At 34.6% G+C, this 14,838-nt stretch overlaps 1 protein-coding gene across 2 annotated transcripts in view; it reads left to right on the top strand.

The window, feature by feature from the left end:
• Positions 1 to 5,097, top strand: part of LOC110441435 (hemicentin-1-like) — a 52,346-nt gene extending 47,249 nt beyond the window's left edge. Inside the window, exons 9-15 of one of the 2 annotated variants that reach the window (XM_021484564.1) lie at positions 135 to 156; positions 659 to 714; positions 907 to 934; positions 1,937 to 2,007; positions 3,939 to 3,966; positions 4,122 to 4,189; positions 4,619 to 5,097. In XM_021484564.1, the coding sequence (XP_021340239.1) occupies positions 135 to 156; positions 659 to 714; positions 907 to 934; positions 1,937 to 2,007; positions 3,939 to 3,966; positions 4,122 to 4,189; positions 4,619 to 4,686 (341 nt within the window). In that variant the 3' untranslated portion in view covers positions 4,687 to 5,097. The remainder of the gene's footprint in view (positions 1 to 134; positions 157 to 658; positions 715 to 906; positions 935 to 1,936; positions 2,008 to 3,938; positions 3,967 to 4,121; positions 4,190 to 4,618) is intronic. The other variant, XR_002461872.1, reaches the window with a different exon arrangement.
• The last annotated feature ends 9,741 nt before the right edge of the window (positions 5,098 to 14,838 follow it).

Below are 14,838 nucleotides of genomic sequence, written 5' to 3'. Positions count from 1 at the left end.
CCCCCCGATATGTCTCTGGATCTGCCACTGCAACTGTATTATTTTAAATTAGGATTTTATAAATGTGCTTGTGATCTCTTAATGCACTATTCTATACAATAATATTGATACATCATTGCATATGTATTTTGCAGAGAATGGCAGACTACCATTTATGTAAGTAAATACATCTCGACACCCAATAGTCATTAATTAATTAAATGTGTCGTCTCTTATTCAATTCTTATCTACGTTAGGCATACAATGTTGCCAAAATATGAGTTCTTTAGAGCTGTAAACGCAATTCTATCAGCGTTTTTTTAAGCTTCTCCCCGCCTTGATTATCATCAAACAACCGTTAGTGTCAAACAGTTTGGTAGCTAGAATATTGAAAGATATTTAAAACAAATCAAGTTTTTATATTTAAACACAAAACCGTATATATTGTTAAGCCATTTCTCAATTTACACCAACCATGAATGTCGTCGCACAACGTTCGTCAAAAGTCCGCACAAATGTGCAGAAGCAACAATCGCCCAGATTTTTATCGTTCGCCCATAGGTCACAGATCGTGCACACATCGCGCGCACTCCGCGCTCCGTGACATTTGGGCGATCCCAAAACTGTAGTATCTGTAAAGTAAAGAAATATACTGTTTTGGTTTGTTATCTGTTTTCAGCCAAGGACAGCACATCAAGCAGAGGAAATTCCAAACTGTACAATTTTCAGAACAAGGTACAGTTACCTAAGTGAAGAATGCGCAATATTCTTTTCCACTCCTTCGCTACATAACTCTAATTCAGCTGAATGGGAATGCAATGTAAATGCATGTATATACTGCATAAGGTTGTATTGCAAAGTTTTTTTTTCATTCTATGAAGAGAAGTATGGATTTGTATACATTTTATCTTTCCATTTCTTTTACAGCTGTGGCGCCTAATGAAGAGGACCAACGGTAATGTTGCTTGCACAATTTCCTAATTTGAACAAAGCTGTTTGTGTTATATTTATTAGACCATTGTCTTGGTCATATTAAATACTGATTGATTTTCTTAAAACAAACAAATGACTACATCCCAGTATTACAATATATATATATATATATAATTAAAATAAAACACGAAGACTAGTATAAACGGCTAGCGCTTTCGCCAATATTGGGGCTCTTCAGGCGAATTAAATTTATTTATGACGTCATAAATGGAGTACACATATTTAAGACATCAAACATAATGACGTCATAAACAAATTACACATAATGCGGACGTCTAGATATTGCGACGTCGTAAAAAGATTACAATAATGTACCTGCATTAAATGCGTCAATGCATTATATGAAAAAGAAACGGAACATATTTTAATAACATCTGGTAGTAAAAATGTATTTCAAAGCACAATACTTAGTTCATCCGAACATATTAAACATACGGAATTTGTAAATTTAAAATGTATAACAGGTGCTCGAAATGTCCCACGTTCAAGCCCGGTTTTAGAATTTTAATAAACATGTTCTCTTGTAACTCTCTTGCAATAGTATCTGATGTGCTCATTTGGTAAATTGATAAAACTAAAAACTGATAATTTGAACACTGATGAAAACGTTTGTTAACTAATAAATTTCGTAAACTATTAGTTTTGGTTTGTTGACGATGGACTGCCATTCTTTGACGTAGTTTATTTCCAGTTTGACCTATGTAAAAATCAGAGCATCTCTTACAAATTACAGCATATATTACATTTTTTGATTTACAATTCATATTACATCTCATTTCAAATGTTTTGCCATCTTAAAAACAAACGAGATGTGGAACATGTAGTATGATTGTTGAATGTAACTCGTTTGTTTTTACAAACCCTAGCCGATTATACTAGTCTTCGTGTTTTGTTTTATTTATATTTTTACCGTCACATGGATATTTACAACTAGTTATCGCTTTATATATATATATGTACACAGATCTTCATATGAACAACTCGATATGAATGCAATCGCCAAGCCGTCCGTATACTCTGAAATCGAAAATCAAGGTAAAGCACACACTAACTTCATATCAGACTGATATATGTTCATGTCCTTTCAATATTATACTTATGCAATTTTGTATTTACTTTTATAGCTATTAGTGTTAATCATTAATATTAATAAGAGCGTAGCTCTCTGGCGCTTTCGAAGCTCTTTAATGGTAACACATGCGTGCGTAAACAAAGTTGCTTCCCCTTGCTACACGTTGCCTTTATTTTTTTCGTCCGGAAGTAGACGTCCAGTGGGGAAACAGGAAGTGTATCCTTAAAGCAAAGACAATTGTGTTTCAACCCATACATGAATCTTCATATTTAATACTTGTTCATTTAGATAAAAAAATATATACATTCTGAGTAAAAAAAGTCTATCACATAAAATGTGATACTAACAAGAATGAAACTTCGTTCAGAGATTATAATACTATGAGGTCACAAGCACGTCACAGTCCATCGGCCTTCATCGGTTATTTCCGGAATGATGAAAAATAACCGGACAATTCTGGAACTGATGTCGTTGCATTTATCTCTTTGTCGATGCTTCAAGCCTTTTTTTATTTCAGTTTTTTCCACTGTCACAAAAAAGTAAAAATGCAGATACTTTCTGAAGATCTTTTTTTGTCATCAACTCGGTTCTGTTGATTTTCTGCCGGGAGATATCTTCAGAAAGAGATAAGCTTTTGATTTCCATTTGTTGAGAAAATGAACAAAATAACTAACATTTTTGAAAGTCTGGATATAGTCTGTACATTATTTATGCATCACCAAGGAAAATGCATTTATGACGAACTTAACAATAATTTTCCAAACAACCGACCCAAGTGCCCTTTTTCAGCAACTTATAACTTTTTCACAACGCGTGAAGATTTATAACTAGTTACAGACAGAAGCTGTAATTGTATTTGGTATCATGACCTGTCAAACCTTACCTCGGTGAGAGTTACATTTGAAATTCAATCCGGTGTTTCAGGATGGAACAGTTATTGATACTACATATCGATATAAAGACAATTTCAGTTACATCAAAGTACATGTATCACAATGTTTTCTTTTTTTTAATTTCATTTTTTAACTAACATCTCTATACATTTACTTAGACTAATCGTCAAATATGTAATATGCACCTTTATAGCAATTACCAAACACTTTTCCCCCAACTTATCTCAATAATTCTTTCTGTGCCATTACGGAAGAAAATGGCGTCATTGATGCAAAAATGATATTGTGAATACATTTATACCAATCATCAATGATTTAAAAAATATCTACATACAGGAGACCGGGGCAAGTTCTTAGCAGTTTAGTTGGCTGGGCATTCAACGACGAAAAAATAGCGAGGAAAACTCTAATGTAAAATGACTAAACAGGAGGGTAGAAAGAAAATCATGATCTTGCTTCTAGTTATGCGAACTTTTTGAAACAAAATTGCTATTTTTTACAGTAAAACGTGTAACACACTGACAGCTTCAAATGATAATACATAAAAGCCAAACCAATCGCTCACTACCATATTGCTGTACGGTAAGAATTTATTGAAATATCTATTTGGGCCCGGACAGGTTCGACCAATAATACCGTTGCAAGGTCGGCCCATGTATTTAACACATAAAGAGTCGTAAAATTGGCGGTACAATCTGACGATGCATGCTTTATGACGTCATAATTAAGCTGATTACAACGGGGGTCGAACCTATCCGAATGCCTGTCCGAACTTACCCCATGACGGGGCTCGTTCGGCCGTCCGATCTTCCGAGAGCAAAAGTTAAATATGTTCAAAAACGGACGTGCTATGAGAATTCCCCCTTCGGTGCTAGTTACAGTGTGAAGGACAGCAGTTTTATCAATAATTCCCCAACACACCGTAAAGACGAGTAATTAACTGATTGTATAAGCAAATTAATGTTACATTGGATAATGTAAATGTCTATGGTTCCTTGTAGGTCGTCAGAAAGATCCAATCAATGAAAAGTGAGTTTCTCTATATTCATGTCTTGTACAATTTCGCTTTATATAAATCTGTCATAATTCTGAAAAAATGGGTAAACGCTTTTGACACCGAATCGATACAATTTCAAGTAGATGTATAACATCGTTTATAACCTATAGTTTTTTTTACTTAACAGAGAGTACGAGTCTTTGGAGTGTCGGTCTAATCCAAACGTCTATGATGAGCTCAGTAGTACGCCAGCTGGTATGTGATTATACACATTTTGTTCAAATCAATTCCAGTCGATTTATATTGCATAATAAACAATTCATTTGAATCATTATTTTATCACAGCAGGCTAAATTTTATCGAAATCATGTTGAAAGCTAATTCACGTCTGCCTGGAAAGTTCGTGACGACAACTGTATTTGTAAACGATTTGGATTTCACTTAACAACCCTATGGATATATGCGATCATGAGTTCCAGCAAGATCATTTGCATTATTATGTAGATTTTCGCTGCAGAATAATAACTTATCGGGTTTATATACGAGCTATTTGATTTAGGTTCTACATTTAACATTGAGGACATATATATATGGGGACATGTGTTATATGGAAATCGCGTTCATCCCACCAAAATATTTGGTAGAAACTTCCACAATAACTTAATATGTCGTCTCTGTTTACAGGTAGTAAAGGGATATACATCAATACAGATACAGCCATTGCTGGGAGTTCTGCTGGTTTCGAAAAGTAAGCTCATCTCAAAGAAACGTGATCACAATAAACTAACGACCCGAGGAAGCTGCAACTAGTACTTTAGTGATTTCAAATGACGATTTATAATAATCACACAAGTAACACTCAAATATACTTCATGTATATGTAAATGTACGTAAACATAACACAACTGTTTCGATCTTAACTCAGATAGGTTATCCGGAATATGTTTGGAATCATATTCGTATGAATATGTCCGTCAAAACATGAAGTCCTGGATACAGATATGTGTAACAGTATGCACATGTTGAATACAATAAACGGTTGCAATAAAACACTGCATTATATGATACAGAGTGGATGGTGTTCATCGGACATTAGATAATACAGAGGTCACAAAAGTGAAGTCGAAAATCATAATTTAATTGATATATTCTAAATTTATTGGTTCCTTGTATTATGCCGAAATTATAATTTTAATATTATACAATTCTAACATTATATAATTCTAACGTTATATATAATGTGATAGAACATTTGGTATTTGGTTGTCGTGGATGAACTAAAAACTCTCATTCCTGGCATTTTCAAATAAAGGACAAAACCTGCAACTTAATCCTTATAAAGACAAAAACAAAAACAAACAGTGACACTATGTCTAGTCCGATATGCCAAAGAGGTGGAAAGTTGAAACCAGACAAAAAACTCGTAATATATGTTTATGTTAAACAAGTATCGTAACTTAAGATAGTGCACATTGATCTTTATATAATCAGTAATTAATGATAAAGACTTTTGTTTAACTTAGGTCCGATATCAATTTGCTGTATCGCATACAAGATGCTCTCTTCACATTCCCATTAGCTACTCTATAAAATAATGCTGACTGTGTACGAGATACTTTTTTTGTGGAGACACCTCCCTTGCCTTTTTTTAATTTCCGTATAAGTGTTTCAAGCAATTGTTCGCTAGTGCAGAACAATTATTTCTTCTTTGAGGTTCAAATTGTATTGTATTCCCACAGCATCTTTTGGGTGCCCCGGGTTCATCCCTCTTACATAATTATTATAACCTTGTGCAGGAGGCCTCTTTCCTTTCATTCACTCTTTCTTTTTTTATTTCTTCTCTCAAACTCCAAATCATTCACTCTTTCATTCTCATTCATTACAATAACAATAATATTAAATTTGATCGAAATGATATATCAAATTACACAAATCATTTCTTCTTTTTATATTTTAATATTGAAAGTACGTTCATATTTATAAATTTATTTATATGCCAAACATCCTGCTTTATTGATTTGGGATAGCCATATTTTCCTAATATTTAGAACAGATAAACCGAATTTATGTACTAAGAATGATATTATTTTTCATGTGTAATTTGGATTAACTCAAGAAAGAATGTCTGGGGAAATAAAAAATGTCAAAATACGAATGTGCAAACCAATCTAAACCTATATTCATGGACACAAAAACATAAACAGTGTACACTAATGTGCAAGTTAACTACATATTATATATTCATAAATAAAGTATACACATTCTAGATGACAAAAATATTCTGGAGTCACACATAATTGTACACATATACACTCACATACATTAACATACATGAACACACTACTACATATTACATAAGTACATCCCACACACCCATAGACAAACACCATTGCATGACTGACAGCATATATACATTGCAAACATTATTTATATCAAGACATTAATACGAGTGTACATCCATCATTTCTAATACAATACATATTTATATATAGAATAAAAACATAAATTGTTCAGATCGTCCGCTAGGCCTTTCTGCCTTCTAGGGCTTCTTCAGTCGGATTCATATATATACCATGCCATTTTGGTATACACATACACATAAAATAAACATACTTATCAACATAACACACATGTACACTTGTCATTTACTAAAATACCAAATATCTTTCTTCAAGTTTTTATTAATTATTTAAGGGTTGTTGTAAGTTTACCCGGATATGCAATTGTTATAATTAGTTTTTTTCTTTAAATGTTAAGGGGAGACCACTTTTGGTTTAATTTGATCATTGTATTGTTCATTGTAGACATCATTTTTTTCAATTTGTTTTTAGTCGGTAATATTTGATGAAGAATATTAAATTTTAGATTTTGAAGTTGTGTGTCAATTGTCACCAGAAAGTTTGTTAAATACATTTTCTTCCAAACTATATCATCACTTATATTTGTATTTGACTTTCTGTTTAATTTTTCCTGCCTTTCAACTGGATAATGTTTGTAGTTAGCAACAATTGCTTTATAAACATATCTAAGATCCTTAGTTTGAAGAAGTCTTCTTAAAAAAACATTTTTTTTATTGATTTTTTATCAATGGTTGTTGTCGTATAATGTTTAAATTTGCTCTTGGAATGTAGGTTATTAATGCCAAATATTGTAAAAAACATTTAGTCTTAAGGTATTCCATTTATAATGAATCGGCCAACATCGGCCAACATCGGGAAACTTTGTAATCCGGGAATTCCCCCTAATCGTGGCGTCATTTCGAGATGAGTTACCGCCCGTTTGGGAAACCCCAATGTAAAAAAAATGGCGACTGTTCGTTGCGCGTCCGTTTTCAGAAAATCTCGTCAAAATTACGCACTGTTAAGGAATTTGAAGTGTTTGTAGAACGCTCTTGGTGGAAAGATGGGTGGTCGTTTCGTCTTAAATCCCGTTCGCCCTAGGTCGTTCCGCACTAAGTTGTTTCGCTTGAACATGTTTTTAGGGTAAACTTTTCAGTCCTGTTTAGTTGTGTATGGATAATGTAGACTAATTTGTAGTTTTTCTATGTCTCCCTTACCTTATTTTTGCAATAACGCTCGTTGTATTTGTACGTGGTTGACCAAATCGACAAAACACACGCGGGCTACAATATCATTATTTTTCGAAATTTACATAGAGATTGATGTATTCATTTTTTTCTCTTTATTAGATGATGTATCCAGACTATAATGGTGCTTTGAGCATAATACTTTCGATAAGTTGATGTCAAGACAACTGTGACACTCCAACTGTCGAAAATGTACAAATTTGGTAAAACCTTGGGGTGGGAGTATCGTAACAATACATCTTTTTTCTTCAAAATTAAGACGGTAACATTTTGATTTATTTAGTTTTTTGCATTGTATGTATTGTAACGAGATTTCACAAGAAAATAAATGTGGTTTTTCACCTATATCTGATGTTGTACAATTTCTTTTTTAACATTTACCATGCAAAATGGAGTACAAAAGGAATATGAATTAATGCAATTTTAGTTTTTGTGTTTCTGTAATTTTGAGTTATTTGAAATCTACATGCTTGGCCAGTTTGTCGGTATATACAAATGGTTTGCAAAAAGAACTGGACAAATATGCCATAAAAGATCATAATTATTTGGGAAATGCTTCACACGCGTATATTGGTTCTTTTTTCACTTCCAACAAATTATGTATTATACATGGTCCTTAACTGCATTCACCCTATTCTTTTCATATTCAATAAATTGTTTGAAACTAGGAACTGGTATGTGATTCGAAAGATCATCACCAAGAAAACTTGATACTTCATTAGTATCATCTTTTTATTCTTTCTATGCTAAATTAACATCTTTCCGGAAACCCTTAGTTATATTTTTTCGATATTTCCTCCAGTTTTGTCTTTTTCGGATTTCACAACCGTTCCTTTCCAAATTTACTAAAAATCGATTTTGCTTAACTTTGACAGTGTGAATGTCACTTAGTCAGTGAATGTATTTGAACACTGACATTGTTTATCTTCGATGTTTGAGTTAGGTCAATTCGACCCAAAATACTCGTAATGTTCATAATCTGTCTGTAAGAAGAACATTGACATTACTTACCCAACGTATTTAATATAAGATCTTTGTTGTGTTAAACGTTACATAGCACGTACATTGTAGTGTTTGCCACTAGCACGGTGGACAGCCAGGTGAAGGGACTAAACTACAGTTTGTCCGGTAAACTAGTATGTAAAGCACTTCATATACTATAATGTATGGATACGTAGGAATTGATCTGAATTGACAAATATCTTGCCAAGTAATAACTCTCCCCGAGGCACGTACATCTTCATCAAACCATGTCGCTATCTAGTAACCATTTGAAGCGACCTTGATAAAACTTTGTTTACGATAGCGCAATACAGTTATACCTTATTGAACTTATATGGAAAAAAAAGATGAAATATATATGAAAAAAATGCAACATGTACAATCAAAAACGGTGTGTGCTTGTATTCTATGGTATTTCAAAGAACAGGAAAAGCAAGTAATCTTCTATATATATGAGGCTCTAGATCAGGTTCTCAGCTTACCATTAGTATTTGATTTGTGCGTTTGCGATACCGATGATAGTTGTTTTTACAATGATTGGAAATTTTACGTAAATCGCCCAACAGAACAAGCAGTTTCCAGATCGTTTCATGTCACATGAATTGATGACGTCATGGACAATGTCGAACATGACGTCAACATTATTTAAAAGCCGATCGGCCCAGATCGGCGCAGTCTAAGTGTTAATACGGACATTGTTTGTGGATCAAGTTAAACGCGGTTATTATAGTGTTTGCTCTTGATAGCCATCAGTTTCTAGAGAATGCCGTAAATTCATCATCGTCGTACTTGAATTATTTATGTTATGAATACCATAATACATACGGACACACATTCAAGAACATCCGGGGACAATAATACTTTCTGACGGCGGTATTTAATAACAATTTGGCTACGCATTTTGTATTGTCCGTGATGAGTGAATTGCACTGATAACGAGACATCTTGATTGTCGAGATGTATGATCTTTTGTTTGTATTCTTGCCTTTTGCAGGTAATAAGGATGTTGTATTGCTATATGATAACATGAAATAGAAAAAGCAGTAAGTACTTTATGATGTTAAAACGAAAAGAAATGATGTTAGTATACAAACTTTATGTGATTTGCTCTCAACAACAACCTATCTGAGTGTTTAGTTCATGCAAGCGTTTTGTTTTTATATATTACCTCATGTTTAAAAGGCATGTCAGAAAATCCTTACAATCAAATATTAATATACCGTAAACGTTTGAAATGCCATAAAATATGTTCAGTAATTTTGAAATAATACGATTAAACAAACGGTACACATATACCAGTGTCTCTGAAAATATTCAATTCCATTATTATTATTGTCTAAACACATAAAAATAACTTTCATTACATACCTACAGTGTTATGCCGTTTTATATTATTTTCATTAACCCTTAGACTGCCACAATGGCGATTTTGGCCGATCTGACTTTTACTTTGATTGCCGCAAGGTCGATCTGGGCCGATCGGCTTTTAACGAATTTTGACGACACGCTCGGCATTGTCAATTACGTCATCAATTCATGTGACGATCTGGCAACTATTTGTTCTGCGAAGCGATTTATGTTCAAATTTCAATCATTGTAAAAAAAATATCGGCATCGCAGACGCATATATCGTATACCAAAGGAAAGCCGAGAACCTGATCTTGAAGCTCGTATTTAAAAAAAGATAGCATGCTTTCCCCGTCTGTTGAAATACCCGTCCATAGAATAAAGGAACACGTACAAAATCACGACACCAAAGTATATACTGCGATAACCGTTTCCTGTATTCCAAGCGTTTGTATATTATAATTTGATATCCTCTCTACTTTCTGTTTCGGTGTCAAGTGATAGAGAATGGGTACTTTTTATTGATTTATCTATTTCTCTTGGACTTTCTGTGAAAATTTGGAGCAACGGTGTCAGTATATTGGAAACCATTCGCAGACTATCGTGCTGTAAGGGATGTATTTGAACTTTCAATTCCTCGGAGATATGACGTTGAATACGGCGATTGGATACATGGGACGGACAAGGTGTCTAATCCCTTATACACATTATCTAGTATCATTTTTCAAACTAACTAAACTTCTATCTTATATACTGTAGCTTTCGGTGAAACAATAGCAAACAAAACATTTTACATTGATGCAAGTCTATTTTCCTTAATAGATTTGCATACACACAGTAACCCCCACCTTAGATTTTTTTAAATTTATTTTATCTGTATCGCGACTGAGCCAGTGTATACTGTTGTTCAGATAAGTTGGCTAGATCAACAGTATAAGGCTTGTTGAGGTCCGTTCGGACCCTGTTTCATGTTTTTCCTACATCTTTCATCTCTTTTTTTTCATAAAAGTTCCATAAGGTATGACTCTTTCATTTCGCAGAAACGATTGACCAAGTCTATAGTCAGACTGGACAAAGTTTCCAGTGCATACTTGGTTACGTAACAAGGGGCGCGTTCCGATTCAAATATATATAGGATCGAATCAAGAGATGTGCTGGTTGCCGACCTTTGCACTAATTTTCGTCATGAACGTACGTAAATTGCGCTAGCGTATGCCGAGTTAGGTTAACATCCTTCCAATGTTAAAGGAGCTGTGGTTCTCTAAGTCGCTCGCTATTGTATTATGAACTTGGAGACGTCAATAAAAACACTGTAAAATAGTTAATATAATGTCGACTGAAATCTTCGGTACTTTGTTTTGTTTGTCCTAGTTATGTTAACTGAATCAAACCATTGATAACCTACAAGATGAATGTCTCACCTGTTGGTTGTCTCACACATTCCTCATAGTATGCAAATAAATATCATTAAATACAAATGGTTCAGCATCATTTTGGGACATTTGGACGCTACACAGGTACCACTAGCCTTCGAAATATGTCTTCGAAATCAAAGACTTCCACCCTTGATTTTGTACTGAGTGTGTAACCGTTGGATTTCAAAATTGCAGGAAAAAAGAGCATCATATATAATTGTGTACAACATATTGTACACACATTCTAATTCGTTGTCATACACTAAAGGTATACACTAACTGCTGAATTACATGTAATTGTATAAAGTAATAGATACTAAGTAATTCAATGTATTTTTTCATGACGTTTCCGGAGTAAACGTAATTGGGTATACGCATAAATTGTTGACGTCATAGTGAAACGACATCATGAAATCTTGACCTGACATAAAATCAGGGTTTTCACTGTGGCAGCGAAAGGGTTAATTTACATTTGAGTTAAATCAACAATGGCATTGTTGTTATGGTCTTACTCATTTAAAACAATATTAGATTGGATAGATGTGTCCCAGTATTGTGTTTAGGAATCACTACCTTTTGATTGGTTATATAAAGCCATCGGAGAGGAAACCGATGTTATACGTTTGATAATAAGGGGATGCTAATTACAAACATGTGAAACAATACATATATTACATAGAATATTCAAATGTATACAAAGGTCGACACTATTTCTTGTATCCACTTCTATCGATATGACTAAACTGTTGACTGCGTTTGATTAATATATCCTATATCTATAACAATACTGGCTGTGTCGTCTGAGTACGCAATACCAGGGAGTGTATTTAACACTAACGTGTGGAATAACCGACGATACCAATAGTGTTACATTTTACCGTCGTTCTGACCTGATTAGTAAATGATGACTTATGGTATAACTCAAAATTAACAGACCCATCATCTGTACTCCGGATGTCTGCTCTTGTAACTCCACTAAGCCTAGCTATGGTACGATGTTCAAGTGGGTTATACAACCACAGACGTCCGATCATGTCTCTGTGTGGTTCTGTACACGTATCAGTTTAAAACTGCCTGATTATATACTAGACAGTCCTGACTAAATACTCAAATTTGCTGTTGAGATCAATTTGTAATATACAATATCACCAAAACATATTCACCTATATCAGTATTACAAATACAAACGATTGCAATTTAAGGACCGATATGCTATAGGCAGTTTGTCTAAACTTACAGGCAACTAATTGATAACATATCAAATACAGGTAAAACATAAACTAAAAAAATATTGCAAGGCCCTATAATCTAAGCACAATGACATTCACAAATATAAATGCATCAACTAGCTAGTCTTAATTGATACACTCGATGGATATAATATTATCGAAGTTCCCAGGGTCACCAAACAACTGGTCATATAACGTAAACGGTTGTATATTGAAATCATAGTGACATTATGAGTGCACTATTAATATCAAAAGTTCCCAAGAGCAAGTACATATATCATTAAACATAAACTATTTCTTCCTCAAATTTCGTTTTGAAGTTCCGAGGGTCACAACACATAAACTCTCTATAGCTACTACTAACATATGAGTTCATGGCCATGTCAACTTATGCAGTTGTAGATTTATAAAGCGTTTCCCCTGGGGCACCTTACTTTCACACTCTATTATTATTCATATCATGAATTGCCAGGGCATCATACCTATAATACATTATATTATATTCATTTTGAAGTTCCAAAGGGTCATCACACATTGTATAGTGCTGTCATACCTTGATTATCGAAGGCCATCTAATACTATTACTTTCATACATTGGTTCCCCAGAGTCACACAACATAATACACTACAATAATTCCAAGGTTCCCTAAATTCTATTCATAGCCTGGTTCACAATGGTCACCCAAAATGATATACTCTATTCATAGCTTGGTTCCCAAGGGTCACCCAATATTATTCACTCTCTCCATAGCCTGGTTCCCAAGGATCACCCAAAATTACATACTCTTTTCATAGTCTGGTTCCCCAGTAACCACAGGAGGCGTGGTAGTCTAGTGGTAGGACGCCGGGCTCATGACCGAAGGGTTGCGGGTTCGAGTCACGGCACGGCATTGTGTTGTATCTTTAAGCAAGATACTTTACTCCGCTTGTTCCAGTCTACTCAGCTGTAAATGAGTACGTGGTTGGGCAGTGATATAATTGTTGCATGCTATCTGTTATCGCCGAAATGAAAGATCCGGCTGTATGCTTCCAAGGGAGTTGAGAATGGTAATGGCTGGTTGCAAAGGCCCTATAACCACGAATAACAATTTGTGAACCGCTTTGAGACGACCTACGAACTAGGTTGTGATAAAGCGGTATATAAGAACCTCAAATTTTATTATCAATGATACCATTGTTCCCCCGTGTCACACATCAATATATACTCTATTTATAGCCTGGTTCCCAAAGGTCACCCAACATGCTGTATTATATTCGTAGCCTGGTTCTCAAAGGTCACCCAACAGTACATACTCTAGTGTTCTGATTGTCGATATTCCTACGCCGAATAGGGTGCATGATTCCACGAGGGCACACAACGTCTAGGACAGTATCCCTCTGCCCCTCACTGTACTGTTAACTTCAGTTAAAGATGTTCTCACTACAATACTTATGTGTTTCTATTCTTTTGACCTCACGTCTTCACGAATTAAGTATAACAACTAGCCTTCTGTTTCAAGATAACAAAGATGATATGCAACAGCATATTTTTATAAGTGACGACTGCTTTTTATGAAATAGTGTAATGTTGTTTCATAGTGTTTGTTGTATGTTGTGATATATCTCTGTCTTCAAAAAGGGTCAGATTGAACTGAACAATTGCCAAATTCCTTTGTCTGCAATGTCGTTATTACTTCTTTGCCCATATATAACAATTAATGTAATACATGTTCGGACCAAGTGCCCATATTGGATCAAACTAGTGTTATTACTTATGAGACCTATATATATATATACATATATACTCAGCAAAAAAACACCGGTAACATGTTACCTAGAACGACAGAATATCGTTGATTATACATTGACGTTTTAGATGTTAATGAGCTAGGTAGGAATATCTGTTTCGATTAGCAGTGTGTTAAATTAAATGAGTCATGCGTGAAAGTTGTCAATTACCCTGCAGCTCCAAACATATGTGTTCACTTTTCCCGTGTATGCCGCAACTGAATAGTCTAAAACAATATATACGCATTATCTGCCGGTCTGTTCCTAGAGCACATTTTGGACGTTATAGGTACAAACTTGTGGCGTCGCCCAAATCAGTCCCCCAACCTGTAGGAGATCGCCCAGACATTGGTTGAGATGTGGAATAATACCCCTTCCCCGTTCATCATCCAACGTTTCGTTCTAGCCCAATGCGGCGTCGTTGCAACACAATCACACTAATGGTGGTCATACACGTTGTTAGCGCGAAAACTTGACATCATTGTCCAGAAGTATCGCTGAACCGTAACGAATTTTTTAAACATATGATGTTTCCAAAGCAAACATCCCAATATAAAT

Source organism: Mizuhopecten yessoensis, unplaced genomic scaffold, assembly GCF_002113885.1.
Source record: "Mizuhopecten yessoensis strain PY_sf001 unplaced genomic scaffold, ASM211388v2 scaffold715955, whole genome shotgun sequence".
Classification (NCBI taxonomy): domain Eukaryota; kingdom Metazoa; phylum Mollusca; class Bivalvia; order Pectinida; family Pectinidae; genus Mizuhopecten; species Mizuhopecten yessoensis.
The sequence above is the reverse complement of the archived record's forward strand: the minus strand, read 5'-3'. Positions and strand labels throughout refer to the sequence as shown.